General features: G+C 40.5%; 1 protein-coding gene across 1 annotated transcript in view; it reads right to left on the bottom strand.

The window, feature by feature from the left end:
• Window positions 1-19,092, bottom strand: part of DHTKD1 (dehydrogenase E1 and transketolase domain containing 1) — a 948,838-nt gene that overhangs the window by 61,673 nt on the left and 868,073 nt on the right. Inside the window, exon 14 of the mRNA XM_044088312.1 lies at window positions 3,673-3,755. Within this exon, the coding sequence (XP_043944247.1) occupies window positions 3,673-3,755 (83 nt within the window). The remainder of the gene's footprint in view (window positions 1-3,672; window positions 3,756-19,092) is intronic.

Here is a 19,092-nt window from a genome sequence, read left to right as displayed (position 1 = left end):
GACTGACAGTTTCAAGGGCCCTCTTCAGCAGCAAAAAAGCTTTGAAGCTTTTTGCTCTATAACTCTTTTATAGAGTGTTGCTCGGGTTCCTGACAGCTGGTGTGTGGAAGGGATCCTTAGCTTTGGAAGCTGGCTGGTTGCAGTGGGATAGGATCATTAGAGCTTAGGTTACTACTGCAGTAGTGATCTATGTTTGAACATCCCCTGGTTTTGTAGTCCACATTTGTGTCTAGGATGGCATCTGTCAGAGAAGCTTCCATGTCTGGTGGAGTTTCTGTGAGAACACCGCTTGAAGATATAGTGTTGGCATTTTTGGAACCATAATTTCTTGGCCGCTTTCTAATTCCTAGCAATGAATCTTGGTGGGTTTGAGAACTTTACCCTGACAGCCATGAGCATGTCCCCCTCTTGCTCTATCTTGAATAATTCCTCCTTCATTTGGGGTCCAAAGAAGGAGGACTCATCAATGATGGCAATGGCAAAGGATGCCTAGATATCATCTGATTATCAGCATAATCTGAGCAAAGTCCATCTTATCACAGCAATGCTGGTCCAGCTGCCCTGCCGCTCCATCTACTGTATTATAAATCAGCCTCACAAACAGCAAAATAATGCCATTTATAGTTACTATACGTGATTCTCATTTGTGCTACAGATCCCTGTGTTGCAACTCCTTCAGCATATCAAGGGTCTTCTCTGCTACGGTCACAGTGGAAAATGGTCAAGTGCATCAGGTGGTTGAGGGCCCTTAAGGAAAACATACCAGATACAAAGGTTTGCTTTCTTACGCAGTCTATACCTGAAGAATCACTATCTCTACATAAACCAAAGAACTCTCCCCTGAGGGCTTCATCTTAGTGCCAGCCACTGCCACAATGGAGTCTGCAAGAGCAGCCTTGTTCCTAGCTGGTCTATCCTTGGAAGGTTGAAGGATTCTGTCTGATTTCCTAAGAATAGACTCAGTCACATTATGTTCTCACTAAGCCCTATCCACTACTACTTCAATCAAGCAAATGGCTGTATCCTGTAGGATCTTTTCCTTGGCAGTGTTGGGTGAATGAGACAGGATCCACTGTGCCTCATCAACTCCAGAATCTCTCCAAACTTGGGAGTCTTTCAGAGGGGATGGGGGAGCCTCCTTTTCACCTAAAATCTGTGAATGGGGTTGGAGACTTAAAGTATTTACAAGAGGCTTCTTCCTCATACATTCAGGGTCCGTGGAGACTTTGTGTTGCTGACTCTTGTCAGGACAGACATACAGGCTCCAAGGTCTCAAACTGAGAAGTATCATGGGGTGAACCTAAAGTGGAAGATGCTTCTCTGGTGTCTGACAAACTACAGTTGACTTGAAAATACCTCCAACAACTTGGTGTACAGAGTCAAAACTGTTGCATGGAAGCTGTTAATTCCATGACTGATGGCAAATCACAAGAGATTTACACTGAGTTAATGGTGCTGAAGTCACACCTATTATCTAGGATGGCTTCAGTAATGAAGGCGCAAACACCTCCCCCACCATCAATCTCACAGACAGAATTAATGCAGATGCCAGTGTTGTACCATTAATGTTGATAACTTTGTGACTAGAGATCCTTGGCAACAAGGGAGTCAATGCTGAGGCTAGAGGTACTAAGGAAATCAGCACCAACAAGGAGAAAACTAATGCCAAACTGGAAAGCACAGAAACTACTGCTGGTTCTAATATTGAGCCAACACAGGACCTGGGAAGAAACAAAGAAAGTGGAGGGTGAAGGTCCTTCTCTAGCCACCCTAGAAACAAAGAGGACACTGAGCTCAGTATTTTGGCCCAGACTAAGGCCTCTATCTTCCAAGTTCCAATCCAGGTGAACAGAAAGGCTTCCTATTGACCTAGTCAACTTTACAGACGTTGATGAAGATGGGTGGGACTCCACATACAAAGATAACTCTCATTTGCAAGGAGAAGCTATCAAGTCTCTTCTTCTGAGCAGGCTCGCCTGTAACAGACAGCTCCAGCTTTGATGCATCAGCTAGCAAGGCCTAGTCATCATTCTGAGGCTGAACTATTCTGCACAGAGAAGAGCATTTCTGTCAATCTTTTTGTGATGAGAGTTTGTATGAAGCCTTGCTTCTATAGGTTTCATCTTATCCTTTTGCTTTTCTTATTATTATTATACTTATTTCCTTCCAATGACAAAATATCTTTTAAAATTAAGAACCTGACAAACACAGTTGGCCTAGGGATGATAAATCCAAGACTAAGAATCAAAAACACCTTCCAAATATGAACAATCAGCTGTTTAATACTTAAAAAAAAAACAGTTACCATTCTTTATTTAACACTTAAAAAAACAGCCAAGCACTTTTGTCTAAACCATTATACAGGACTTTTTCAGAACTGTTGTGTTAAAAACCCAATCGTAAAAGGTCACCAATTAAATCTCTAAGGAATACTACCCTAAAATACGTGGACAGCTTACAATATCAGTACCTTTCATCCTGTATAATGATTTGGGAGAAAGTGCTTAACCTTTCAACTGTTAAATAAAGAATTGTAACTGTTTTTAAGTATAAGTTTTTAAGTATATTTTAAAATTAACTTATTCTTGCATTTCTGCAAGGTTCTGCATTCAATGTTTTTGCAGTTTTAGCAATCTACATTAAGTTAATACAACCCTAGGTACATGACTCAATCAAAATATGTATCGTTGGGAAGGATCTTCAGACCACACTTGGAACACCTGCAAATACCTGAGGCTTTATCCACAGGAAAGGTCTTAGTCTAAAGCAAGACAAAATACTTCTACATATAAACTAGAGGGGAAAAAAAACAATTTTCGTAAACTGACAAACTTTCACACTGAGAAAAACATTTCTCCACAGAGGTAATTTAATAAAAAAAATATTAGAAAAGCTAGAAATAATCCTAACAAAGGGGGAAAGAAAAAACTGGGAAGGAAGGCTAATGGTCTATCTGAAATAATGGCCCAGCACAGAACGAGGAGGAAATAAAATAAAAAAAGTCTTTTGGCTTTTCCCGGTTAGGGGTCGCCACAGCGGAACTCTGGTCTTCTCATGATTGGCAGTGGATTTTACGCTGCAGAGTTGCCAGCCCGACACCCAACCTTCAATGAAGGCACGTCCATTCACACTCACATCTACCTGCATGTCTTTAACGTCACTTGACCGCGGGGAGGACATGTAGACTCCCACACAGAAGGCGCTCCAGCCGAGATTCGAGTGGGAGAACCTCTTGCTGTGAGGCGACAACGCTAACCACTGTGGCTTATCTAAATTCACTACGAAACTATAAACTAAAACACACCCTATATAATAAAGGACAACTATCTTCTGAAGGATAAGAGATAAATAAGCAATGCTTGAGTTGAGGAATCACTGCCCACTGTGAATCATGGCAAGCAAGAAATGGAAAAAACAGGCAGCAATGTGCATTATGGGAGTCAGGGGAGGAGCAAGAGCTTAAAGGAAAAAACAAAATATGCCAGTTTTGTACTGTCTGCAATGACGAGTCCTTCTATTAGAGTGGATGGACTGGATCTTGTAAGATAGTATATCACAAAACAAAATGTATATTATACGTACAAATTAAATATGAACCAGCAAATCTTGGGAGAATTTTTAAGAAACAGACAATGCAACAAAAGAAATGTACTCATTTAAAAGAAAACTTACTCATTTGGATTCACAGTTTTATCACCAATGACAGGACTGAAGGACGTTCCAGGTCCCATTTCTTGTAAACTTGAAGAAGCCGCCTCAATAAAACAAAATATCAAAATTACTGCAAGCAGAATCCAGTTCTGTTAAAATAAAAACTTAATTTTCTAAGTTTGGACACACTATGTGATTAATGTTGTTTCATGTGTAAAATGAAAATATACTGATGATGAAAAACACCACTAAGCCATCCAGTTCATATGAATGTCCAACTAGCTTTCACGGCCCTTCTCCCCACCCTATGTCTCTCTAATATGTCCCACACTTTTTTTAACCAGTATCTACACATTTTTCAGAGATGACTGGTTCTAGCAGTTGTTTTGTAAATAAATTCATGTCTTCCTAACCCATGTCCCCAGAAAACCAGGAAGCGTTTTATCTTCTACCTATTAACTCCTTGTTCTCTTTTTCTAGCTTCTGCCCTTTAATCTTCTCCCTGGTTAGTTTTTGTACTCATACCATCCTTCTCTGCCCTCTACATCATCCAAATCAAATACTACCAGTCTCTTAGACGTTCTTTATAACCTCAGTGCACCTATCCTTGACCATTTGAACCTCTGTAATTAACTTCACATATCTGACCAGCTGAAGCATCTGTACCTGCACAACATACTTAAATATGGTTGAATTCAGTCACATTGTGCACTGTATCAAACAGACAAATAATTCAAAACAGAACTATATATATCTGTTAACTGGTATTAGTACACAACACTGTGGAATAATAAAAGAAAACACATACACTCAAATAAAGGCAGCACGGTTTACTGTCCATTTCATCAGCACACTAAATGTACTAGGAAGTAAGAACAGAATTTGGGATAAGGGTACAGGATGCCTCCTAACGTACAAAGGACAGCTGCAATGTACTCCCACAGAGTTCAAGTAAAGACAAAATGTTTGGGAAGGAATGACTAATTAGGCAGTGAAATACAAATCAGTACAGCAATGTGCATCCCATACATTTAAAGCACACAAAGCTCTTGGGGGGGTAAACTCAGCAAGATGCCTAGTACAATAGCTGCAGCCTAAATATGAATGCCATTTTAGGCCCAGAAAATAACAGAAATGCTATGACACAACAGAAATATATTATCTGCACAAGAAGAGCAGTCTGGATACTCGTGTGATAAGCCTTACCACATTACAGGACACACAGCAGCACTGCTGACCCATCAGATGAGCAGCACATGATATAACACTAGTGCAGAGCCACACCATGCATACTAAGAGCATACAGAAATGTAAAGAGTTGATAACTGCAGCTCGGCTGGTATGCATGCACAGGTAATACAATACATAAAGTTTCTCAACCACTTTGTGCTCATACACACTCCTACATAACAGTGCTCCATCCACATTTGGGCTTTACACTCCATAAAGAAATACCATGAAAACATGGCTTCCTGCCACAAAACAGATTGCTATGGCCTCTAGTGACATCAGTACAGGCTACTCATGCAAGTTGGCACATTTACTCAGATGATGTGCTGAGGCAGCAATAAACAGTTGATGTGGTGGAACCTGATCCTCACTGTGTACAATACACAAGTGCACCCACACACACACCCATACATTACAGCCGAGTGACGTCTCCAGGTGTTTCTGCAGTTACACCCTACTGCTCCTCTAGGCGTCAAATATTGCCTGCTCATATCTGCATTAATAATTCCAAAACCATGTTATATACAAGGTATCGGAAAACTTTATCTTGAAGCATACATGATAGCAAACACAACTGTATTGATATATGACCTCTGTCAATGGGTATTTATTAAAAATGTAAGGTGATAACTTCAATTTTTCACCTGGCCAAAACATTCCTCCCCTAGAAAACCTCCTCAGCTGGTCTACCCACCTTCTCCCCCAAGAAACTATCATCTTAGGTGATTTCAATATTGACTGGCAATCCTGTTCTGGCAACAATCCAACCCATCATGTACACCTTCATGGCTTCACTCAACTAGTCCAGTCACCAACCAGGATAAATAAAAACTCCACCAAGCACACTACCCTGGGATTGGATACTAGTCAATAAGAGCCCCCAGTCATATTTAACAGGCTGCTTATCAGATAGCCTCAGTGATCACTCCCCAACATTCCTACTCAAAAAATACCTATACCAAGCTAAACCTGTCATCTACTGTCAAATACGTAAAAAACTACACTTTAACCCACTCACATTCATCTCATCCCTCAAAGAATGTAACTGGCATCCTCTAAAGTACCTCAGTCTAGATGATGCAGTTGAATTTTTTAATACTACCTTCCTGAACATCCTTAATTACCATGCCCCCATAAGATTCTCCAGAAGCAAAGCACAACACTCCCCATGGCTACAGAAAACCACTAAGTCAGAAATGAAAAACGGGGATAAAGCCTGGGAGCACTGGCGCAAAACCAAAACCCCCTCAGCTAGAGAGAAATTCCTAGAACTACACAATACAGTCAAAAAGCTGATAAAACAGGACAAATCCCAATACTACCAGTCTGCCCTAGACTCCTCACAACACAGCCCCAAACAGTTCTGGTCCTCCATAAACTCCATCCTCCACCCAGGTAAAGTCAGTACCCCCCCTCCTAACATCCCTCACTCCTCAGAAAATATTGCTTCCTCATTCAACACACACTTCACCCAAACCATACTATCACTAGCTAAACAACACAACCCCCCTCCCCTGCAACCCACACCTTCAACTAGTAATCTCCCCACTGCCTTCTCTTTTTCTCCTGTACCTACCTCCAACATAAAAAAACTCTTAACTAAACCTAAACCCACCAAATTAGCAGCAGACAGCCTCCCAAGTGAATACCTATAAATCGCAGCTGATGCTCTGGCCTACCCACTATCCATCTTGATTAACCGATCTCTGTCAGAAAGTTACGTTCCCACACTGTGGAAAGTATCACACATAATTCCCCTCCACAAAGGCGAACCCTCCACAAAACTAACCAATTACCGCCCCATAGCTATTCTCTCTCCACTCTCCAAAATACTAGAGAGATGCCTACACGCTCAGGCCTCAGACCACCTCCTTACTAACAACCTCCTTTCCAGTACTCAGCATGGTTTCCGACCAAACCATAGCACCACCACTGCCTTACTCTCCTTTACTAACACTGTCCTTCAGCATAAAAACAATGGCTACTTCTCCTCTGCTACTTTCCTAGACCTATCTAAAGCATTTGACATGGTCCCACACAAACAACTTATCTCTGTCCTCAATAACCTATCCTTCTCACAATCGGTCACCAACTGGTTTCAGAGTTACCTGTCTGACCACCAACAATCCGTTGTATGGCAGAATGACATATCTCCCCAACTACCTGTCCCCATAGGGGTTCCCCAAGGATCCATCCTTGGACCCCTACTCTTCTCTGTTTACACCAATAATCTAGCCTCTGCCACCAAACATGGCACACTCATACAATACGCAGATGACTCGACCATCATCTGCTCAGCCGAGTCCCTACCAAAACTGCAAAAAGTCACACAGGAAGCCTTTTCCTCTGTTGAAACATGGTTATCCGATGCCCGATTAATACTCAACCCAAACAAAACTAAACTACTCATCTTCCAACCCACCAAACATACTCAAAACAACTCTCACTTTAACATCACGGCAAAAGACAACACCACTATATACCCAACTGAACACACCAAATTGCTAGGAGTGGAAATAGACAATAAACTAAAATTTGACATTCACATATCCATGACTATAAAAAAAAGTCCACAAAAAACTAGGAGCGTTATACAGAAAGAAGCAATTTCTCACCAAAGCAGCAAAGATTTCAATAGCAAATTCCCACCTTATTTCCACCCTACTTTATGCCTCTCCAATATATACCAACCTAAGGCAATGTGATCTAAACAAGCTAGAGACCTGCTACAACAAAATCGCCAAATTCGCCACAGGGGCATCCTACCGTAGTCACCACTGTCTCTCACTTGCTGAGCTGGGCTGGCTTGAACTCCCTCACCTCCTTCAGTGGTATCAACTCTCACTCGCCCACAAACTAGTAAACCATCCACTAAATGTCCCATCCCTCCAGAATCTACTCCAACCCTATCGCACCACCAGACCACTAAGATCCAGCAGCAAAAATCACTTGCAGATCACTAAGGCCAATAACTCTGCTGGTGAAGCACTATTCTCTTGCGCCATAGCCAAATTATGGAACTCACTCCCACCCACAATTACCTCCATACCATCATGCACCCACTTAAAAACTTTACTAAAAGCGCAACTTAAAACATGCTGGCTATACCCTTGCAACTCCCACTCTAATATCATCCACCCCATCCAGCCACTACCTTTCTTTCCACTCCACTAACTACCTTGATTATAGCAAGCTCAGATGTTCATAAGCCAGTACTTATTATACAGCACAAACTGCTTCTTCTTGTAACATTTGTTAATGTCTGGTATGCACTTCACAGATAAAGATTCTAGTTGTCTACTGATGTACTATGTTCTTCATCTGGAAATATGTTGTAAGTAATTGCTATGTAAATTGTTATTCACTATGTAATCCAATGTATATACTGTCTGTTTATTTTAACTGTGGAGCTTTTCTCCCCAGGCCTCCGCTGAAAATGGACCTACGTCCAGTCGGACACTCCCGGTCAACAAATTTAAATAAGTAAATAAATAAATAACATTTTTAAATGCTGAAGCCACGCCCACTAGTAGTTAAAGGTACACACTCAAAACAGCTCTACCGGAGGGAATGAGTTAAGGTGCCAGTGGATACTCCCATTGCCAACACTTACACTAGCCAGGCTCTTTCATCTTAGGAGGACACCTGTAATTGTATGTTTAACAAAGGTGTATTGTTTAATAAGAATGTTCTATTCTACAAGTATTTTGTGGATGATATATTTCTTGTTTGGTCAGGCAAATTTAAAACAGTTTGCATTACATGTCAGTACCACAGTATCTTTTTTTAAATTTAAATTGAATAATTCATTGACTAAAATTAGTCTTTAGATATCAAAATATCTATACATGACAATGAAATTAATACTGCTATTCATATAAAGGGGTTGGCACATTTACTCAGATGATGTGCTGAGACAGCAATAAACAGTTGATGTGGTGGAACCTGATCCTCACTGTGTACAATACACAAGTGCACCCACACACACACCCATACATTTATATTTAAGGTGCCAGTGGATACTCCCATTGCCAACACTTACATTAGCCAGGCTCTTTCATCTTAGGAGGACAACTGTAACTGTATGTTTAACAAAGGTGTATTGTTTAATAAGAATGTTCTATTCTACAAGTATTTTGTGGATGATATATTTCTTGTTTGGTCAGGCAAATTTAAAACAGTTTGCATTCCATGTCAGTACTACAGTATATATTTTTTTTAATTTAAATTGAATTATTGATTGACTAAAATTAGTCTTTAGATATCAAAATATCTATATATGATAATGAAATTAATACTGCTATTCATATAAAGGAGGTTAGACTTAAATGTTTGCACTAAAAGTATACATTCTGCCTATACTTTTAATGACATTGCAAAATGGAGTTCCTTAGGGTGAGTAGATTCACTACTCAAGATGAGTTTCTGAAAGAGACTTAAAGTCTAAAGTTTACTTAATGAAAGGAGATGGTGAAGAAATGTTGTGTATAAAGAAAGTTATGTGTGACACAAGAGGAAATGTTAAACCCCATTTTCCAATGTTTCTTTCAAAATAATTAAGCAATCCATGGCATTAATACTGACACTAAAATTGAATGTATAATAACATAACAGGAGATGCAAACAAGCCAAGAATATTAAGAAAAACTGTCTAGGCAGTGCTGCATAAGTTTATTAGTGATGACCCATAACAGAGTAGAGAGGACATAATTTGAAGCAAAAAAGTCTGTTAAAAAGATTCTGTCATCACTAAATCATTACAGTTTGATCAGAAAGAAATACACTTTTCCCTGTTATAATTGCCAACTCTATAAAATGATAACTACAGATATGTATTTTTGACACCCAGTTGCTAAAAGGGTGTTTATGCTTGCCATGTAGCAAGCTTAGCAAAGAATATTGTATATCTAGCCACCTGCACGTCTAGCATTTTACATGGGTAATACCAATAGACATCTTAAGGAAAGAAGATGCACAGAAGTAGTCAAATTAATGCACTGGCTAAACCTGTCCTAGACAAGAGTGACAGGAAGAGATTAGTGTTTAAAGTTATTATTCAAAAACTACAACAGTATTATAGGAAGAAATATTATGTTAGAAACAAGAAACAGCAGAATATAAATGGAATATGTATTTACATGCAAATTTTGAACCAGGGTTAAATATAGCAACATGTATTAAGCAGGTCTATGTTTAGCCATCGAATGGAACTTCCATTGAACGGCTGAACATCGAACCCTATCCATCACATGTTCATTCAGCGAACGTTCACTTCATCAACGGGGAAAGTAACTAGTTGACTACCACTTCTCTGTCTGTCCTTTTCCCCACTGAAGTGTGGTCTCAGAGTTGATATATATAGTTAGGGGGGTGTGGGTGGCAAAGCCCCCCACTTGGGTGGGTTTGAAATACTATGGGGACACACACAATAGTTTCATTTGATGGCTGAACACAGACCCTTATAAGCTTATTTTGAAAAAGCAATTAGAAATAGTTCAGAAATTCTGTGAAAGTCTCTATAAAGCAGAGAAATACGGAAGTCAAGAAAAAATACAAATGGAAATGTTTACGGAATAATTAAATATGCCAAGGTTAGAGGTAGATGATGCTCACTTACTAATGCTTAGAATAGGAGGAGATGAGATAAAAATTGTGATGTATAACAAATCTGTAGGAAAGTCTCTAGGAATAGACGGCACTGCTGTGGAAGTCTGGAGGCTAGAAGGGAAAAAACTGATAAAGATCTGGAAGGTTTTGTTTAACTATTGGGAGTGAGAGAAACAAAATGCGATGGCTGACTAACATTTTAAGAAGAACTCAAGGGAGATCTTGGTATACTAAAGTTAACAATGAAGAGGAGCAAGTACATACATCCGACAGAAGGACATGTGAATGTGATCAGATGAAAGTTATACTGAAGTACAGTAGTGATGTCGGTGGGGTGTGCAATATTATCAAAGACAATTGGAAGATTCTTTTAACTGATGGAAATATAAAGGAGATTGTAGGTGATACACCTCATTTGTTTTTAAATACAACAAATTTGAAAAGACTACTGTGTAAGGGATTTGTGCCCTGTAAGACGAGCCAATATATCAAAGAGGATCGGCACATATCCGTCTGGCGTTGTAAAGCCTGTGAACAAATCAGCACTGAGACATTCTTCAAACATCCAATCATGCACAAGATATATCACCCTTATTTACATGCTGACTGCCTCAGTAAAAGTGTGGTATACCTTGCAAAGTGCAAAAAATGTTCACCTTTGTATGTGGGCAAAACGAATAGATCACTCAAGGATTGCATACTAGAACATATGACCGGTATAAGATTGTCTTCACAGCATAATGCATTACCCTAACATATTAAGCAATATAAAGATCATGGTTTTTCATTTATGATATTGCAGATTCAGGAGGAGGAAAAGAGAGGCAGGGATTTGCTGAACAGAACAGAAATGACTGAATCTCATTGGCTAGCTGATTTGCAAGCTGACAAATCCATTGGGTTGAATGGAGTCATTCCGATTAAGCCAATCCTGAAGGGGCATAGGGCCATACTTTCATTTTTACTGGCTGGTTGCTTTTATATATTGTGTAGATGGAGTTTGAGTGGATGGATATGAAGAAGGGATGTTTCCTGAAAGCGCTTATCCGATTGTTTAAAATTATTTTGTGCTTCATCAGTCTTTTATTATTTTGTTTATTTATACATTAAAGTTTTTGTTATATGTTTTATAGCGTGATGATCTGCGTGGTTGCTTTCATTACAGTTTATTTCTTGTACCACGAAGGATCTTCAGTTCTCACCATTCTGTTTTTTTTTATCTGGAAAGTCTCTATAAAGCAGAGAAATACAGAAATCAAGAAAAGATACAAATGGAAATGTTTACAGAAGAATTAAATATGCCAAGGTTAGAGGTAGATAAGGCTCAATTACTAATGCTTAGGATAGGAAGAGATGAGGTAAAAATTGTGATCTATAAGAAATCTACAGGAAAGTCTCCAGGAATAGATGACATTCCTGTGGAAGTTTGGAAGCTAGCAGGGAAAAAACTGAAGGTTTTGTTTAACAGTATTTTAAACTGAGAAGTACCAACATCCTGGAAGAAAGCAGCTGTAGCTGTAATACCTAAAGAGGGTAAAGACCCATCAGATCCAGCTTCATACAGGCCCATTTCAATACTAAACCAGGATTATAAAGTGTTAATGTCTATAATGGCTAAAAGAATGGCAAAAGTAATGCCAACATTGATAGATATGGATCAATGTGGTTTTGTGGAAGGGAGGCAAAGAATTGACAACATTAACAGAACACTGATGATCCAGAGGAAAGCAGAATGTAAGAAAATACCATTGTTGTTGGTGGGTCTTGATGCAGAGAAAGCATTTGAGAGAGTAATCTGGGACTTTATGACCAGGGCAATGGAAGCATTTGCATTTCCTGAAAAAATTATAACACATACTTCACAAAACCAGTGTGCCATGCAATCACAGCCCTTAAGGCAAAATAACATACCCAACATACTAGTAATAGGTGACTCTATAGTCAGTCACACTGACGTCCCACTCACTAGGCTGAACAAGGAGAAGGTTACTGTTAGCTGCCTGTCAGGTGCCAGGATTTGCCACATAACACAAGCACTCAATTCACTCCAGAACAAGTACAAATATGACTCTGTCATTGTCCATGTTGGTGTGAATGACCTGAGCTGTACCTCCCTGGACTACATGAAAAGAGACAGGGAGGAGCTCTTTGATCACGTAGCCCAGGTTGGTATGACCCTGACCCTGAGTAGCATCCTGCCCGCACCAAGAATGATACCACTGTATAGAGACAAAATTATCAATTTCAACAACTGGCTAAGCTTCTGGTGTCATTCAAAGGGGATCCAGTGTCTGTCAGCCTGGGATGACATGCTCGACAAGCCACTCTGCTTCGCTAGAGATGGCTTGCACCAGTCACCCTTAGGCTTTCAAATACTGGCTACGGCTCTTGCCACCCCCATAGTGCCTTTTTTAGGCAAGGCTCAAAAGATAAACCCACTGCCGTAAATAGCGCAAGTAACAAAAAACTGAGGGTAATGCTACTCAATGCCAGAAGTCTAAACCTCAAAATGCACACACTCGAGGCACTCCTCAGTATGGAGAAAATCGATATATGTGCAGTAACAGAAACCTGGTTTAAGGATCCAGAGAGCACCACAGCACTACCAGGCTACAACTCATACCATACATTTTTGCCACAAAACCCAGACCGAAATACAAAAGGCGGAGGAGTATCCATTTTCATCAAGGACACCCACACCTCCAGGTTAATGGCACAGCACGATGCTTCAGAGATCATCCACGTGCAACTAACAATGGACAAAACTGCTATTCAAACTATAGCTTGCTACAGATCACCCACCATGTCCCAGGACCCCCACTCTGCATTCCTGGAAACACTGGGAAACATAAAGGTCCTACCAAATATTCTGATATTGGGTGATTTCAATTACCCAAACATTAACTGGGAGAACTACGCAAATACAAACTCCCTTGCCCAACATTTCCTAGAATTTATAAACTCAAACGCCCTGGAACAACTGGTCAACACCCCCAGCAGAGGTGACAACACAATGGACCTGGTCATCACCAACATGGGCGGCCGGTGTTCCACACCGGAAGTCAAACCCTCATTGGTTAGATCTGACCATAAACAAATCACTCTGGATATCCACATTCCGCCACCACCCCCGGTCAAAAAAAACACTGTGAAAAACTTTTCAAAAGCAAACTTCACATTACTTAAGACCAAGATGGAAAGTTTCAAAGCCCCCATGCTAAAGGATAATGCTGTCCAAGCTGCAAAATCCTTTACTAATGCACTCTACAGGCACCTACAAGAATGCATGGATTGTGCTATCCCAAACAAAACCAAGACTCACTCCTCCAAGAAAAGGAAACCAGTCTGGTGGACCCCCTGCCATAAACAAGCTATACAATTGAAGGAGGAAACTAGTACAGAAAAGAGTAAAATCCCAAGAAGGGAAGACATCCCTGATCAGTATTAGCAAGAAACTACGCTCCCTCATAAAATCATCCAAGGCTAGCTTCGAAAGAAAAATTGCCAAGGACTTCAAAGATAACCACATGGCATTCTTTAGCTATGTCAATAATCTAAGTGGCAATTCTCAGATCTGCTCAGAGTTAGTGCAGAATGGCACAAAATACACTTAACCGACCGATATAGCCAACATCCTGGCAGACAGATTCAGTGCAAACTTCACCCCCACCACCAAAAGGGCCCATAATTATACCAGAAGAATGTAGTGCCCCTGAAATCACAGACACTCGGGTTAAAACAGCCCTCTCCAAAGCCAAAAACACAGCATCAATGGGACCGGATGGTGTCCTAGGCTGCGTCCTACACAAGCTCAAAGATTAACTAACCCCTCACCTTAACACACTGTTTAAACTCAACCTCTCCACAGGCTATGTGCCCACAGAGTGGCACACAGCAACGGTTATTCCGCTCCACAAAGGTGGAGCCACAACGGACCCCGGGAACTAGCACCCTATAAGCCTGACTAGCTTGGTCTGCAAAGCTATGGAGCGTATCATCATTAACAGAGACATTGGGAACCTCAAAACACTGGACTCTACCCAGTTCAGCTTTGTTAAGGGCAGATCATGCCTCCTACACCTGGTGGACTTCTTTGAGACAGTTACTAAGGCTATAGATGAGGGAAAGGTGGTCCACACAGCTTTGACACCATGCATCAGTCTCATTTAGGCCCTTCTGGAGGATCTCCATGTCGGCCGGAGACTCTATTATAGCACCCAGTTTGCAGTCGTCCGCAAACTTAGTCAGCCACAGCCCTTCCGTGCTTGCCTGTACTTCTGAGAAGTATACGCCAAACAGGAGGGGGTCTTGGATTGAGAGAGCTTAGCCTCCAGTTTGGCTGTATAATTGCATCTCTCGCATGTATTAGTGTTTGGTGGAAGGAGGAGAGGGTTATCTGTGTACATGAGGCAATTGTAACATTGCCTCAAAATGCTCAGATTCACCAGTTGGACCGGAGAGTACACCTGAAACTGCCCTTTGGACATGCCTGGATAGGTACAGTGAACTGTTTTACTGATTGGTTGGTAAGGTCAAATAGAGACCCTTGTCCTTCTCTACAGTATAGGGGGGGTCTAGTGCTAAGGTTTATTACTGCTTGCTATGAATTCTGAGCAAGTGCCGGTATGAGAAGTAAATGGTTTGAGTGCTTAAGTTGAAAGTTTGTCTAGTTCCAAGAGAAACATTGAAGAATAGACTTTGTGGAGCCGGGAATAGTTATACCCTAGCTAACCGGCGCTGCCCAGCACGCAAAACAGCGCAAATGCGGGTTTTATAGCAGGGAAATGAAAGAGATAAAAATTAGCCCAAAATGGCCAATAAACTACTAATTTCTGGGCTGAAACCACTCCTCCAGGGACAAATAGGCTGCTCAAAGCTCTCCCTCTCACAGTGAACAGATAAACTTCCTTCTATCCAAGTAAGGTATGGGCAAACAATGAATCTTGTAACACAGCCCTGAATTCAGCACTAACCTGAAAACTGGACTATACTAGCTTAGAAAGACGGGAAAACAAGTATTTTTTTTTTCCAGAAAATAAAGCAGATACAATAAAAAAACACTTTAAATGCGCAGAAATGGCTATCACACTTGAGTGTGTAGCCTACAACAGTTAAACAGGTAATTTCAACACAAAAACGACTTTGTTAAAGTGCAGGCAGTAAAATAAGTACAATATGTAGCTGAAACAAGCTTTTTAAATCACAGAAACTCTATAAAATTGGTGTTTTAGGCGGAATTAGCTAAAGACAGCAAGAAAATGTAGAAAAATTATACTTAATCACTCCAAGGTCTCTCTTTTGTCTCTCTGCTGCTGTAGAACTCTGCACGGCACCAGGGAGGAGCTTGCTGAGCTGTATACTAGCACAAAAACCTTGCAAATGTGGGTTTTATAACAGGGAAATGAAAGAGATAGTGAACAGAGAAACTCCCTTTTATCCAAGTAAGGTATGGGCAAACACAGAAACTTGTAACACAGCCCTGACTTCAGCACTAACCTGAAAACTGGACTATACTAGCTTAGAAAGGTGGGAAAACAAGTATATACATATATATATATATATATATATATATATATATTTTTTTTTTTAAACAGAGGTAAAACAGCTGTAATTGATGTCTTTAGAAAGGGGTAGAAGGAAACTACATATGAAAAATGGGAATTGTGGGAACGATAAATGCAGGGGAGGAATGAGGTTTAAAATAAGGCAGGACTTAAACTATGTAGTGTTTGACTGAAGATGATTGGGTAGATGTATAATGTTTGCAACTGGGTGTGTGTCAGTATGGTTTGTGATGTAAAATGTTTGCAACTAGGTTTGTGTCAGTGTGGATTGTTTTCATTTATATAAATGTATGATTGCTTATGTCATAAGTGATGGTTTAATAAAGATGTTTCTTGTTAAAAAGGGTAGGAATTGAATAATTTATGTAATATTGCTTAGGTTACACGATATACAGCAATATATGTGAAGCATAATGTTTGTAAATGTGAATTTGTTAATACAGTTGGATTGCTTTTATATAAATGTAAGTGATAATTCAATAAGGGTATTAAAAAAGCCTATTTTGAAAAATCAAGATAAAAAATATAATTTAACATTTATACATGCCATCATATGACTTTAAAGTTTTCAGTGTACTGTAATATCTGTTTAACTGATGCTGCATAATGATTTGCTGAACTTTTCATGTGACTATTATTTTGAACTTTGTAAACTGAAAATATGTGTTTTTTTTTTTTAATCTGAGGAAAAGTCATACTTGAAGTCTTGCACAAGTATACCCTGTGTTTTGCTACTTTATATTAAAGTACAGTGGTCTTGACGCTACCTTTGGACTTGTTTTTCTTTTGCTACTTTTGTATTTTGATGAGCTCCATTTTAGCTGCATTATTCACTTGTTTTTTTCATTAGCGACTACTTAGCAGTGACCAGAGTTACAGAGTGGACATTCTGTACGTCAGAGCAAAGTCTGTTTTAAGGATACAAAGCATATTAAGAGGAAGGAGAAGAGGGAACAAACTTGATCACAGCCACAGCCAGGAGGTGTCAATACCAAATGACACAAAATGCCCAATAATTTACCACTACAAGGAGCAAAAAGGGTCACAGACTCACCATTCTGAAAGCACTGAGAGATAAACAATCAAGCCATTCAACTTCAAGTAGCTAAGTCCCTGAAAGGTCCCAATCAAGAGACAGTACTTTGCCAGGAACTGAAGGACAAGTTTACAGTTCACTAATTCCCACCTCCAAGCAAGGAACTAGAAGACACCTGAAGAGAAATGCAGAGCCTTGTCTAAAAAAAGGGAAAACAGAAAGGTGATTCCATACCGCCCCAAGCAGTCTTCTAAGACCCTCAGCATCCCAAGAAGGCAGAGCCAGTACGAAGAGAAAATAATGTTAGGCAAACTCCCATACTACAGTGCTAAAACTTCCATAACAGGCAAGCACAAATGTTACACAAGAAACTCAAGCCTCTCAAAGGGAAAGGTTCTCCATATGAGGATGGAAGCAGGCCTTATTATGGAGCTACCTGAAAAGCTAAATCTGAACTTACATTTTGAACATCAAAAAAAACAAGTGAGGAACTGCCACACCCCTCAAACCGAGATAATTCCTTGCAGCAGACAAGACAGACCAGTCATGAAGTACCATGTACCTCACCATCTGCAAGCAAAAGGCTTCCCAGTAGTTCTATATTCCTGTAATAGGACTTCATCAGAGGCAAAAGAATTCAGCAAAAAAGGAAACTCATGCACTCCCAGGATGTCTAGGTCACCCTGTCGAAGAAAGGTTCACCAAATCAATGCAAGACAACAACTCCCCCCAATCTTCCCCACACCATAGATATAAATGAGGACCAATAAACTACATCCCTAAGCCAGTAAGCAACATCCAGCAGTCAGAAAAATGGGAAACTCCCAAGGAGGGATCAGACCCTACACCACCCCCAAAACATACCCTTTGCTAATCTCTTTGCTAATCTAATGATCCAATGGGAAGTAGGGAGGGTGATGATCATTCCACATCATCCAGGACCAAGTATAAAAGTACCCAAACAGCAGTGATCCAAACCAAGAGAGGCACGCAAGGGCCATCCCTCCCCTCTATGGGAAATGGAGGGCTGGCCCTGAGAGGCTACAAACAACTTTTCTTTCACAGGAATAACAACTGTAGCAGAAACCTAGCCCAGAAGCCCTGGTTTCTGTGTAGAAACAGAAGGATTCTCTGCAAGAACAATGTCAGGGCCCCCCACTACAGAGCTAAGAAACAGATCATAAGGCTATATCTACTCTAAAATACCCATGGACACAGCTTTTTTTTTTTACGTTCTCTTTCACATACCAGCTGAATTGGTGGGTTCCAGCTAAGAAGCAGCCAGAAGCTGATCCTGCACCAGTTTAAACAGTCCAGTTGTGAGAGACAGGCAGTCTGTCCTACTCTTGGAGGTACTGGGATGTTAATTTGCAGGAACAGTGTCTGATCCACAGAGACATCAGCTAAACGCCACAACACAGCCAAGTACAGGCTTAATCTACTCACTTGTTTTCTCTTTACTATTCTTTATACCCATTATGGCAGACATTACTCTCTTACAAAGCATACTTGCACCATGGTTCTGATCACCACCAATTAGTGGCATCCTCGCAATAATTACCAGCTCAACTAGCACCCCCCCCTGTACAGTTGACTGTGATCAGAAGACCCCAGGAATGCAATAAAAATGGGATTTCCTGACGGGGGGCGGTGGAATCAATTAAGGCCTGAAGCCAGCCCTTGAACCCCATTCCCTTGAACTAAAAAGGGCAACATAATCCATTCCTGACTTCTGGGCACCAGCTACCAACATCCCAGGACTGTGATTGGAAACACAAGATCCAAGATGTATAGAAAACTACTTGGAACATATCCCGCAAGTATACAGCCATGTCCATGTCTACCATCCTCACCAGTACATTCCCAGCAGGCACCAGACTGCAGCTAAGACTGGGCTGAGTTAATGAGGCAGTAAGGCAGTAGCTAGAATTAAGGCAAACGAATCTCTGATCCCAGTGCTGGGGGAGTGATGAGAAAAATCAGAAAGTCTTACATCTAGACAAG

Source organism: Protopterus annectens, chromosome 11.part0 (genome assembly GCF_019279795.1).
Source record: "Protopterus annectens isolate FY-2018-M chromosome 11.part0, PAN1.0, whole genome shotgun sequence".
NCBI classification, from domain to species: domain Eukaryota; kingdom Metazoa; phylum Chordata; order Ceratodontiformes; family Protopteridae; genus Protopterus; species Protopterus annectens.
This window is presented reverse-complemented; position numbering and strand designations above follow the sequence as displayed.